Source organism: Epinephelus lanceolatus, chromosome 22 (assembly GCF_041903045.1).
Source record: "Epinephelus lanceolatus isolate andai-2023 chromosome 22, ASM4190304v1, whole genome shotgun sequence".
In the NCBI taxonomy this organism is placed as follows: Eukaryota; Metazoa; Chordata; class Actinopteri; order Perciformes; family Serranidae; genus Epinephelus; species Epinephelus lanceolatus.
The window spans coordinates 36,898,509-36,912,030 of record NC_135755.1 but is presented as its reverse complement, the minus strand read 5'-3'; the positions used below and the strand labels follow the sequence as shown (position 1 = coordinate 36,912,030).

The following is a 13,522-nucleotide window of genomic DNA, read 5'->3' as shown; positions in this document are numbered from 1 at the left end:
TTGTGATGTCTGTATTTGCTGTGCCATTCTGTATTTGGCTGTGTTTGTTGTATTTGCAGCGCATTTCTGTATTTGGTAGTGTTTTCTCTGTGCAGTGCATGTCTGCATTTTGTTATGTTTTCTGTATTTGCAGCGCATTTTTGCATTTTGCTGTGTTTTCTGTAGTTGATATGTGGCGTGTTCCAGTATTTGGTTGGGTTTTTAGTATTTGCAGTGTGCTTCCGCCTTTTGTTGTGTTTTCAGTAGCTGCAGTGCTTTTCTGCATTTTGTTGTGTTTTCTGTATTTGCAGGGCGCTTCGGCATATGTTATGTTTTAGATATTTGTAGTGCGTTTCTGTACTCGGCTTTTTTCTGTATTTGCAGCGCAGGTCAAGCCGAGTACATGTGTATGGAAAATGGCTATTGGATGCTGACAGTTAGCAAGCTTGCTTGCTCTTTCATCAGCTACAGTAGTTCACAAACAAGCTATTTGAGTTTTACATCACCAGGCTTCCAGCCTGTTGTGACCATGGCTAAGTGTCAAATAGTTTCTTCCTTTCGTTAACTGAACTTTGGCTTGTTCAAAACTGTTGCTATTATAGTATCACCTACTCACAAAGTCGGCATCATGATCACCAAATAATCAAGTTATTTCCAAAAGAATTGTAGCTGATGGGATGCAAATGGCTTAAAAAACATTAATTGGTGCTTCCCTGTGTGCTGTTTCCAGTTTATTGAATACAATTTTCACTTTTGAATAAATGTTTCTAAAGCTATGACAGCCTATGTGTGCAGGGATGTTTGTCCTTGCAACCTTACCTCTGCATGTCACTCATCCCTGGTGTACCATTATTTTAACAAGGACGATGTGAAATATACCTCTCCTGCTCTGTTTTTGTAATTTATGTGACTTTTCTCCAGGGCCAACACATAAATGAAATACCCGGTTTCACAAGTGTAAATCCAGGAAAGAAAAACATATTGCTCTATTCACCAAGGAGCTGCAGTGAAAGCAGGCCCATTTTGTTGACAGGCCGTAGTCATAAGATTTGAGGCAAGTGATCAGGTCCTGCACACTTGATCTGTTGCTAATAGCAAGTCATGTTGGAAAAATGACTTACATTAAAAGAAAACCTAACAACATCGTAAATGCGACTGTACAGGCCTACAAGAATTTTCTATGACAGAATGAGTAGCATCTTTGACTCACAACATGTGGTGGTTCTGTGCATGGATTGACATATATTTGAAATACAATAATGAAAAAACAGAGCTCCTTTTAGCTTGTAAAGCATAGAATTTTCATGACGCTGGGCCACAACTGCCATTGTGGTCATGTGGTCATGGATAGATTACTGAATAGGCCAACTGCACACAGGCCCAGGGCCTTTAAGACAAGAGACAGACAGCAGATGATGGCGAGGTAAACAGTGCACACATTACACTGCTTAAATTGTGTCTGAAAAGTGTGTGTGTGTGTGTGTGTGTGTGTGTGTGTGTGTGTGTGTGTGTGTGTGTGTCTGTGTATGTGGCCTGATAGTAGCATTCAAAATGTTACTCAGGTTAGGGGCGTCGGTGGCTTAGTGGTAGAGCAGGCGCCCCATGTACAAGGCTGTTGCCACAGTGGCCCGGGTTCGACTCCATCCTGTGGCCCTTTGCTGCATGTCACTCCCTCTCTCTACCCCCTTCACACTCATCTGTCCTATCAATTAAAGGCTTAAAAATGCCTGAAAAAATATCTTTGAAAAAATGTTACTCAAGTTAAAGTATTAGCCTTAAAATATACTTAATGTTATATTTGTGATGAACTGTTCTGAAACAATGGCTTTACAGTAATAAAGGCTAGATTATTTTCAGCACTGTAAATTTCTTTATTTCACTTCTCATTACAGAGGATAATTGAAGGGGGTGGGTCCATGGGTTGGGACTTGGGTTGGGAACTGGAGGGTCACCAGCTCAAGCCCCCACACAGGCCAAGCCTCCATGGGCATACCCCTCACTCTGACATCTCTCCATTTAACGCGTGTTTAGGTCTTGTTTGTGCATGTGTGCATGTGACAACAGAGTGAAAAAAATGAATTTCCCCCTCGGGCATTAAAAAAGCCATCTTCTAATTCAAACAACAACCTGGTTCAAATTCATGGCTAAAACACATTATTGGTATTGATGAGCACTAATATAGATGTGGTATTGATTTCAAAATGGATTTGGTATGTGTATCTTTAAAAAAAAAAAAAAAAACACAAAAAACCTAAAGAGTTTTTAATCTTTTTTTGTGATGGGGTTACTTGTCACAATGTGTGACAGTGGTGAATTTCGTCTTGTTACAATAAGTTGTAAAAATGAAAAGGATATCCATTCCATGCCAAGACTTTAAGCTTTTTATTTAATTTAGGAATGACTATTGAAAGATGTTTTGATGATGAGCAATTCACACAAGAGCAAGTGTGACTACCAACCCCGGTCTCCCCGAACTCTGAGGACCCTCTAGGAGGTCACGGACCCCCTGTTTAAAACCATGTATTAGATAATGACACTCAAAAATAGGCTAAATAAAAAAAATAAATAAATAATATAATGGGCTTTTCGAGCTGTTCCTGAACGCATCGTAACAGAGTGTATTGCTGGGCGCTCCTGCGAGCAGAGGATATCCACATGGACCTTCCTCCTTTAGCAGATAGCAGTGAAATCCTTCACTCCTCAGTGTGCTCTGTGCTGGGAAGGACCGCAGTGTGACAGGATGGAGGACATCTGCTGTGAACTGTCTGCGCTGGCTGCTTCATTGGCTGTTAGTTATGTGGAAGTTCTGCGCGTCTTTTGACAAGAACTCCACAGTCGAGGGGGATGATAGACAGACCTCCGTGTAGTTTCATGCACATTTGAAACTTGTGAAGGTTTTTAACATGCAGAGTGTGCTGTAAAACCGAAACACCAGCCGATCAGGAGGTGTATCAGGTTCCACGTGGATTAATCGACAGTTTCCTCCCCTCTGATGTTTTTTTTTTCTCCGCAAACCGCGGAGTTGTAGGTGGACTGTGTGGTTCGAGAAAAGGACCGAAAACGATGCGAACCCGATTTCCAAGTGCTGCTGTTCCCCCTGAATATGTGCGACACGTTACCGCCCGCATACACCGCCCCACCAACCGACACTAACCGCACCTGGAGCTCTGAATCGGGCTGAAACATGTTTATCCTGTGGGTCCCGCTTAGTTTATTCCTCAGCTTCATCATTTCCCAGACATGGAGCGTTCAGATGTCGTGGGAAAACTGGAATGCCGAGTTGCGCAACCGAGGGAACGAGTTTAATAAGCCCAACTCTCCGCCTCACATCGTTTTTATCCTCGTGGATGATCAGGGCTTCCGGGACGTTGGGTATCACGGCTCCGAGATCAAAACCCCGACTCTGGACCGGCTGGCAGCGCAGGGAGTCAAATTGGAAAATTATTATGTGCAGCCGCTTTGCAGCCCATCCAGGAGCCAACTCATGACCGGCAGGTAGTGCTCTAGTTTCCTAACTCTGGTCCCTGTACTTCACATCTTAATGGAGTTTACCGGATGAAATAGGCCTATCTGATAGACGGATTCCAGGCAGACTGCCATGCACCTGCAGGGGCTCTCTGAAATTGGGAGAAAAGCTTGGACAGCCTGTAGTCAGCTAAAAGAGTACAGGTTATCATCCATCTGACTGTGCCAAGTCTGTTAATTCTTATGCAATGATTAATCTCTTTTAATGTGAGATTAGACAGTTATGACATGGCGTGATCAGATCTCTTCGTTGGTGTCAGTAATGATGGGAAGCAGAAATGAAGTCAGTAAAATGTGCATGCAAGTGTGAGATGAAAACATGGGTTTAACCATGACATCCTCATTCTCATATTTCTAAGCTTTCAATATTATGACAAAATGAACAAAGACATAAGATATAAGTCAGTGGTAGCGCTATAGTGAACACCACGACGTTATACAGATGTAACTATGTTTTTTGCACTACTGTTGTCAAATAGAAGCCAATAGGTCAAATGTTGGCGATCAGGCTACCGTCCATTTGCAATCCACAGTTTAAAAAGAAGACGAAGAAGATGCGGTACAGTACAGGCCAAAAGTTTGGACACACCTTCTCATTCAATGCTTTTTCTTTATTTTCATGACTATTTACATTGTAGATTCTCACTGAAGGCATCAAAACTATGAATGAACACATGTGGAGTTATGTACTTAACAAAAAAAGGTGAAATAACTGAAAACATGTTTTATATTCTAGTTTCTTCAAAATAGCCACCCTTTGCTCTGATTACTGCTTTGCACACTCTTGGCATTCTCTCCATGAGCTTCAAGAGGTAGTCACCTGAAATGGTTTCCACTTCACAGGTGTGCCTTATCAGGGTTAATTAGTGGAATTTCTTGCTTTATCAATGGGGTTGGGACCATCAGTTGTGTTGTGCAGAAGTCAGGTTAATACACAGCCGACAGCCCTATTGGACAACTGTTAAAATTCATATTATGGCAAGAACCAATCAGCTAACTAAAGAAAAACGAGTGGCCATCATTACTTTAAGAAATGAAGGTCAGTCAGTCCGGAAAATTGCAAAAACTTTAAATGTGTCCCCAAGTGGAGTCGCAAAAACCATCAAGCGCTACAACGAAACTGGCACATATGAGGACCGACCCAGGAAAGGAAGACCAAGAGTCACCTCTGCTTCTGAGGATAAGTTCATCCAAGTCACCAGCCTCAGAAATGGCAAGTTAACAGCAGCTCAGATCAGAGACCAGATGAATGCCACACAGAGTTCTAGCAGCAGACCCATCTCTAGAACAACTGTTAAGAGGAGACTGCGCCAATCAGGCCTTCATGGTCAAATAGCTGCTAGGAAACCACTGCTAAGGAGAGGCAACAAGCAGAAGAGATTTGTTTGGGCCAAGAAACACAAGGAATGGACATTAGACCAGTGGAAATCTGTGCTTTGGTCTGATGAGTCCAAATTTGAGATCTTTGGTTCCAACCGCTGTGTCTTTGTGAGACGCAGAAAAGGTGAATGGATGGATTCCACATGCCTGGTTCCCACTGTGAAGCATGGAGGAGGAGGTGTGATGGTGTGGGGGTGTTTTGCTGGTGACACTGTTGGGGATTTATTCAAAATTGAAGGCACACTGAACCAGCATGGCTACCACAGCATCCTGCAGCGACATGCCATCCCATCCGGTTTGCGTTTAGTTGGACAATCATTTATTTTTCAACAGGACAATGACCCCAAACACACCTCCAGGCTGTGTAAGGGCTATTTGACCAAGAAGGAGAGTGATGGAGTGCTGCGGCAGATGACCTGGCCTCCACAGTCACCGGACCTGAACCCAATCGAGATGGTTTGGGGTGAGCTGGACCGCAGAGTGAAGGCAAAGGGGCCAACAAGTGCTAAACACCTCTGGGAACTCCTTCAAGACTGTTGGAAAACCATTTCAGGTGACTACCTCTTGAAGCTCATGGAGAGAATGCCAAGAGTGTGCAAAGCAGTAATCAGAGCAAAGGGTGGCTATTTTGAAGAAACTAGAATATAAAACATGTTTTCAGTTATTTCACCTTTTTTTGTTAAGTACATAACTCCACATGTGTTCATTCATAGTTTTGATGCCTTCAGTGAGAATCTACAATGTAAATAGTCACGAAAATAAAGAAAACGCATTGAATGAGAAGGTGTGTCCAAACTTTTGGCCTGTACTGTATATATATAAAAAGCCGTTATCACTTTCAGTAATTGCAAAATGGCACCACATAAGTACATAGTGTACTACATTGTAGTGTACTAACGGATGTTTGTGATTTGAGACACAGTGATAGTCTACACTGCTACCTGTAGCTACGTGCCAATATCAGGGAAACGCAAACGCGGTTGCCAATGTTTCAAATTTCTCCTCGATTTCAGATCCAGTTTGTGCTGCGACATGTCCAGTTCTGTTTATATGCTTTTATTGGTGATGTTTTACAGTAGAAAGTGCTGTTATTCCCAGGTATAGGCCTTCACTGGCTGCACATACACTGCTAACATCTACATTTCTCTAACGTTAGGAAAATGTAATCTGTGTTGTCAGTGTTGGAATAAGTCAGTGGCAGGAAGATGAGGTCATCAAGTAGTCATATCTGATTTATCTCAAGTATTGATTTAGTAGTCAAACTAATTAGAGATAAAGTATTTGATAATCAAATAATGAGGTGTTTAAATAGTGTCAGCTGGGATAAACAGCTACAGATAAAGAATGGATGGATGTCTCCTGAGAGCTGTATCTCATTTTCATCCAGTATGTTTCATCCAAGGGATACATGATAATATCGGCACGTCATCAGTATCGGCTGATACTAGCTTTAAAATGATCTATCAGAATTGGCCAACATGCTTTTTCTTATTTTGCACAATGAATGAATATTACATAAAGACACATTCTATTTCATTCTCCATCTGCTGGTGGGCCATCAGGATAAAAGTATGCATGTATAATATGATGTTAATGTTATACTACAGAAGAGACTTGATGATCACTAAAATTAGCTGGGGAAAAAAGTTGTTATACCAGATATCGGCAAAAAAATCCAATATTATGGATCCCTATTTCATCCCTGGGTGGCTGCAGCATTGCTATAGACCATGGTTATAAACCCCCTGCTGTGTTCCAAGGAAAATCATGGTTTATGACAACCTGGATTTAATGTTTTATTTTATGTGGCATCAATTATATTGATACCGTCAAAGCAGGGTTTCCCTGGGAGATTGGATAGCTAATAGATAATAATAGATAGATAATTGTGTTTCCACCTATGCTGATTGTAGACAGTTTAGTGATATTTCTTATTTCTTATTTATAATTTCTTTTTATCATATTTCTATTGCTGTTGTTTCGCTGCCTTGTTTTTAACTTATACCTTTATTGCCATGAATCTGAGAGCTGCTACCTCAATTTTGTTGTACTCTGAAACATCCATGTTTTCACAGACATTGATGTAAACTGTAAGAGAAACTTGAGTGGTGTGCTAAGGCATATAGGCCTAACTGGGGGGCGGTAATTCTAGTTTGTCAAAGGAGTCTGGTGGCTTTGAAGAGAGCATAGATGACGACTACAGTTCCTCATTGGAAATGGCTGTGCGCAAGGTGAGACAGTGAAAATATTCTAATTATAGTGTACATTTAACTGATTTTTTTACGTGGCTAAATACATTTTGCTGCTGCCCCCGTCCACAGCAGTACATATCTTTCATATCTTCCTTGGCAATACTCCATCCTGCTTCTCTAAACTGTGGGTGTGCTGAATGCCATCTACTGTAGGTAATACACAACTATGGATAAGTACCTCATACAACCCCACTTCAAATAGTCCGGACCACCCCTTTAACATGGTGACTGAATGGTTGTCCAGCTTTGTAGTTTGCTTACAGTATGTTTCACATTTGCATTTTCCCTCTTTGTATGTGCAGCTCTGCAGGGTTTCTCCTCCACTGCCTCCACCATCTGTTCCATTCTTTAGAAAAAAGGAGGAAACTTGCTGGGCACTGCTGTTTTTTAGCAGGGGTCTGAGAAAATAATGAGAAAAGTGCAGCCCCCTCCTTGTTCCTCTGCTCTCTGTAAGCTGCTCCAATCGCTGACAGGAGCAACAGACTCAGCTAACATTAGGGGTGTAACAATCCATCGATCTTGATCAATAGATCGATTTAATGATCAACGATCCAATATCATTAAATCCAGTAATATGTCCTGTTGTGACAAGCAGAAAGATTTCAAGGGGGGTTCGGGGGGTGCTCCCCTGAGAAAATTTTGAAATTCACATGGCGAAATCCTATTTTCATGCAATTTCATACAGAAATAGATAAATTCAAGGACTTTCAATGACCTGTGTACAGGGCTGGACTGGGACAAAAAAATGCAATCTTATCTTATTTCTTCTTATTATTAACTTATATAATCATATTTGTACTTGCACACATTTTATTAAAAATTGAAATGATAAATCTTGTAGAGTTTCTTTGTCAAGTGCTTTCACCATAAGCATTGTGTGCTCCGTGGCCATCTACTACCACCAGAATATATATGAGAAGTGAATGAGCACATTGATTTTCTAGCCTTGGTACTCTCTTCCAGGGCACGTAGGGTACTACTGAGATTTATTTTAATTTTGGTAACAGCATAGTATGTGCGTATGGCATTTCACCAATCATAGTGGGTCGCCATGGCCACAAATGCCAGGGCCATTTTTTTGTCCCAGTCCAGCCCTGCTTTATACCTCCAGGGTTTCTGCAAATTATCGCGTGACATTATGATCTCGCGATCCGACAATTCCAGCCGCTCGCATGCGTGCCGCTAAAGTTCCAGTAGACATTGACGGAACGCGCACGCGACGCATCCAGTGGACATCCAGTATGCGGTCCGGGCGCTACCGAAGACATCAAACTACCAGTGAGTCAAACGTCTCTCAGTTCACTTGAAAAGTCACATCCTCCCCAGCGCGTGAAACGGCCCATAGTTGGCTGACTGTGAGACTAGAGCTGCCCAATCAAAGCGCAAGTATGGATTGGGCACCAATCAGAGAGTAGTTTTCCATAGAAACATTTGGCTACACTCCATTTCACTCAACCGGTACACCGGTCAGGTGGAGTCTGCCCCTTTCCTCTCCCCTCTCTGAAGTCTGGCTCCACCCACCCGGTGCACCGGCTGTTTGAAATTAATTTAAAATACTCAGCTGCCAGCCTTTTTTCCAGCGTTCGTCGCTGGCGTGAGAATTGGTTGGGCAGTGTGAGACCGTGAGATGGAAGTTGAATGCGTGTGTCACACGCCAGATGCGTGAGAGTTGGCAACCCTGAAATAAGGATTAACAGACAGAGCACATAGTGTATGTAAACAATACTGTTTTGAGATTAAAAAACATGACATACCTGCCTGGACGAGTGTCTCACTCTGCTAACTTCTCACTGTGGCAACATTAGCTGCAGACTGAAATTCAACTGAGCTGTTCTGTCAGGGGATACAGTGACTTAAACCGCTGGTGAATAAGAATAATAATGACTTTACATGTAATTTGTTAAGCTATGAGAAGAGGAAACAAAGTCCGCTAGCTGCTAGGCTAATTTGTGCATTGTAAACATGCTTAAGCTAATAATGGGTGATTAGCAAAAATCAGTTGTTTTATCCATGAACCTTGACAGTTGTTACTGAGCTGAATTCGATACTTTTGTTTAATGATCTTGTTGTTTTATGGCTGTTTGGAGAAGTTTTCCTTCAGGGCTTTAAGCCAGATAGACCTGAAGTTTTATGAAAAAGATGGTTTGGGTTAAAATGAAAAGATCGTATAGTATCATATTGTGATGAAACTGGTGATTTACACCCCTAGCTAACATCCATGTAGACATATAGCTATAGATACAATTAGGTTTCCAGGCTTGTATTCCTGAGCAGGTGGTTGCAAGGGAGTGTGTGTGTGTGTGTGTGTGTGTGTGTGGTTGAGTTTGAATGGGAAAACACCATGCATCTGTGTGCTAACATTAAAACATCAGCTGTCTGTGTCAGCTGGACTCTCACTAAAGCTCAGGGAACAAAGTTCTTTAAGTCTTTCTGGCACACTTGCATCGACTTGTCAAGGCAAATATCAGACTGAGTAAAGGATTGGATCCAAAACATAAGCGGCTTCATAAGACCCAGATTAAGTTTTTACAAGCTGTTTAAACTGGTTACCATGGCAACTACCTGTGTCTGAACCCAGCTGCATGTTAGCTGTGTAGAATCAGATTTTATTATGACTTTATTTCTCATTCTGTTCTTGTTTAAGATATTTGCTATGGACCACTGGCTGTGTGGTTTTCTCAACTGTCCCCCAGATGGTCAGGTTGTCTTGCTTCATAAATTACTCAAGGGACTGCTCAGTCAAAATAAACATCCTGAGACCATATGATACCAACACATTATCACTTCAGCTGTATCACATGAAAACTACAGTTTCCACAGTCAGAAAGCTTTGGAAAATCCAGGGAGAACCTGTGTTCACTGTTAATGTGAACTGGTCTTCATGGGTTTTTAAATCTATCACAGCTCAGCCCTTGTGTGATAGACTGAACTCAGGATACTATAGTGGCTACATAGTGTTTACAACAGGTTAAATATATACACATATTCACTATTCAAGGTCAATCGATGTGTTTTCTTTCAGGCCTGATACTGATACCTATGCTGACACCTTCGGCCAGCCTGATAATAATTCAATTTCTTGTCTCTACAGCCTTATTTTGATGGAGATGGAGTCCACTTAGCTAAAGAACTGCATTTTCTTGATCAATATATTTGAAGGTGACTGTAGAGAAAAAGTTATAGCACAAAACAAAAACAAGATCAAATACAAGTCTTTCTCAAAAATTACACTAGATCTCTTGATCATGAATAGTTGTGACAGTCCTGCTTTATTAAATTATAAATAAATATTTTCCACCTATTTCTCACAAAGAGATAGTTACACTAAGTCTTGTATGCTGTCCCAGCTTGCTACCAACTCCATTAAAAGTTAACATTTTGTTGAATTTAGGGTATGATGTCAGGTGACCAAAATTCAGTGTCAGGACAACGTCTAATGCCAATGTCAATTTGACGAAGAATACTGACGACAGATGAGGTTGATGTTTTGTTGGTTTTAAGTTGTGTTGTTAAAAAAAGAAATCCAACATCTTCCAGTCATCTCATGCCAAGGTCATCTTGACATAGAATAATGGCATTTAGTCATAAGGTATGGAGTCAAAAAAAACACATCTGCAAAGCTTTATATAACATTCACACAGAGTTGTTAGATATTTAAAATATCATCAAACTGATTTTCATTCCAACCCAAATTTAACGTCTGACACAAGAGTCCAACATGTTTCTGACGTCATATTGACGTCCTGTGCCAGCTGGGTTAATGTACTGGTTTTGCAACGATTAGTACTGTATGGATATGCAGTTGTGGAACAGGGACTAACAGTCTCCTAGTAATGATTTGGTGATCTGAAAGTCAGTTTCTAGGTTGAAAAAGGCTATAACAGTTTTTTTTTTTTTTACAGCAGTGACAAAGCAACATATCATGGCGTTTTGGCAGTTCACCCCCAAGTGTTATACACAAGTAGTACAGACTGTGATATTTATTAAAACTTCAGTAATATGTGCTGTCTTACATTTGACACACAGCTCCGAATCTGCTCACTCACTGGAACAGGTCCAGTCTCCATCTTTGCTGTCTGGGGCACAGCGGCCTTCAGTGTTGATATGCTATTGGTTGGGATATGTAACCAATCACATAGTGCTGTGGTTGGGATATTGAGTGAAGTTACAGAGTGGTGACTGTAGACTGAGGGGCTGCATCAGAGCCAAATTAGCACATTTTTCAGTTCTTCTCTTTGAGTCATTGGCAATTCAGATATTGTTCTGCTAATTGGACACAGGCCACAACTATTTTTCAAGTAATTGGCTCAACAACAACAACAACAAAAAAAGACAGTGATGACATCATCACCAGGGTGGGGTCATGTAACGGCAATATTGTTTATTGGTGATGGTAGTTGTTATAACCTTGGGTTCAAAACAATCTAAATTTGATTGAAACGTGGAATTTCTTGGATGTCGAGTGCAGTATCAACCTTGGTGCCTTACTACACTTTAAAACAAGGCCATTTGCCACCCTGGGGCCTGGGGTTTCATGCCAGAGTTGTTAGCAGCTCAACAAAAGAGTGAACTTTCTCTTCAGAGATAGTTTTATGCAATTTGAATAGTTTATAGAAGCATTAGGAACTAACCAGTATTTTTTTTTTTTTTTTTTTTTGAGCGATTAGATTTAGAGAGAAGTCAGAAAAAAATGTGTAGCACAGTATGTTAATTCTCTTATTTCCCATGTTATCAATCATCTTATGACCTCCTTAGATTTATACTGCAAACCATCTGGGGGTTCTGACATCCAGGTTGGGAACTTGGTTTAGTTAGGATCTTTGTAGAAGGGTATATTGGTAGAAATAGAATATAATATTCATAAGTATGTTTTCATTAGCTTAGAATCACCTGAAAGTAAGAATTGGTTTGAATGAGCCTTGATATATACTGAGTGGGTCCTCTTCCACAGAGTCCAGGGTTTCCCACACATCCATTTATTTATGGCAGCCCCCCACAATATCAATGTCTGGTGCCACAAATGAATTTCTATTTTTAGGGCTGGTCCATCCATCAGGAGTGCTGTTGTAATATATTTACCGTTTGGTTATTCACATTCTCGGAGCACAGAAACTTAATCATTCATTGCGCTGGTTCTAAAAATTTGCTTTTACTCGCCTCAGCAATAGCTGCTTACCTCATCCATCAATCTGATCTGATCAGCTGTGATCGGATCAACTGATCAATTATCCATCCCGCAACTCAAACTCCACAAAGGAAACAAGAACTCATGAAGAGTTCTGCCTGCACTGTGATCACAGACCTGCCAAAACCTCTGAATGTAGAGAGGTGACAGACTGATACAAAGGGAACCACAAAAAAATTAAAAGCCCAGAACAGACCAAAGAGCACTAATAGGGCCATTTGCTTTTTTTGCATTTTTCACGTCAGCCTCCATAGTTCTCCTACACACTTGGCATACAGGAGAAGTTTCAATTTGCAACCCTAACCGTTAGATGCCACTAGATCTGACACACTAAACCTGTATTTAAAATCTAGTAAGCAGTTGTTTAGGTACTGTTACCTTTCACTGATATTTCAGTTGAATAAGGCATGTTTTTAATATTGTGGTAGTTGGTCAGAAGTAAACCATTTGAGAAAATAGGGTCCAAATAGGGTCCATGTTAAAAATGCCCAGATTTCCTGTGATTTTTTTGAAGATATGATCTTTATGAACTGATAAGATAGAACTGGCAGATTATTAGAAGCAGTTGTGTAGAGCTGCTGTTGGACCCATAGCAAAGTACTTCAACCCTCCAGTAACAGGAGCTTAAAGCCCATGGTGACCATGGTGAATAAATGTGTAGGAAAATGATGTAGAAACTCGATTAAAACAAAAAACAAAAACATATATACACACTACAGTGAGTTTTAGGGTTGTTTTTGTGAGAGAATTTTGCTTCCACATCTAAAAACCCACTAACCGGAAGTGACGCGTAAGGGAGTCCAGCCGAGTTCGATTGAGTGTAACATTAATAAACATGGATCCCAGTACTAGTTTTGAGACTGAAGAGGTTGAAAATGTACATTCATATGCATATGACGGCGAGACAGAGAGAGAGAGAGAGAGAGAGAGAGAGAGAGAGAGAGAGAGATTTCCTGACAATTTTTTGTATGATAGACTGTGGGAACTGCCAGCCCATGTCCTCAGCTGTGGAGAGTATGTGCTGCAGGGAGGTGGATGCCTTCTGGGCTCTGGTGGAGAATCTGACCCCCAGACCAGACATAACATGCCACACACTACCCATCAACCCTCATGCCACCCATAATCCTCCTGTCCAAAATGAGCGCTGCACACGACCGCGTTTTTGGTCACAGATGAAGCCGTGAAATCGCACCTCTTCACC

General features: G+C 41.1%; 1 protein-coding gene across 1 annotated transcript in view; it reads left to right on the top strand.

Moving 5' to 3' along the window:
• Positions 1–2,501: 2,501 nt before the first annotated feature.
• arsj (arylsulfatase family, member J) overlaps positions 2,502–13,522 on the top strand; it is a 40,639-nt gene continuing 29,618 nt past the window's right edge. Inside the window, exon 1 of the mRNA XM_033651809.2 lies at positions 2,502–3,474. Coding sequence (XP_033507700.1) covers positions 3,164–3,474 — 311 coding nt within the window. The 5' untranslated portion in view covers positions 2,502–3,163. The remainder of the gene's footprint in view (positions 3,475–13,522) is intronic.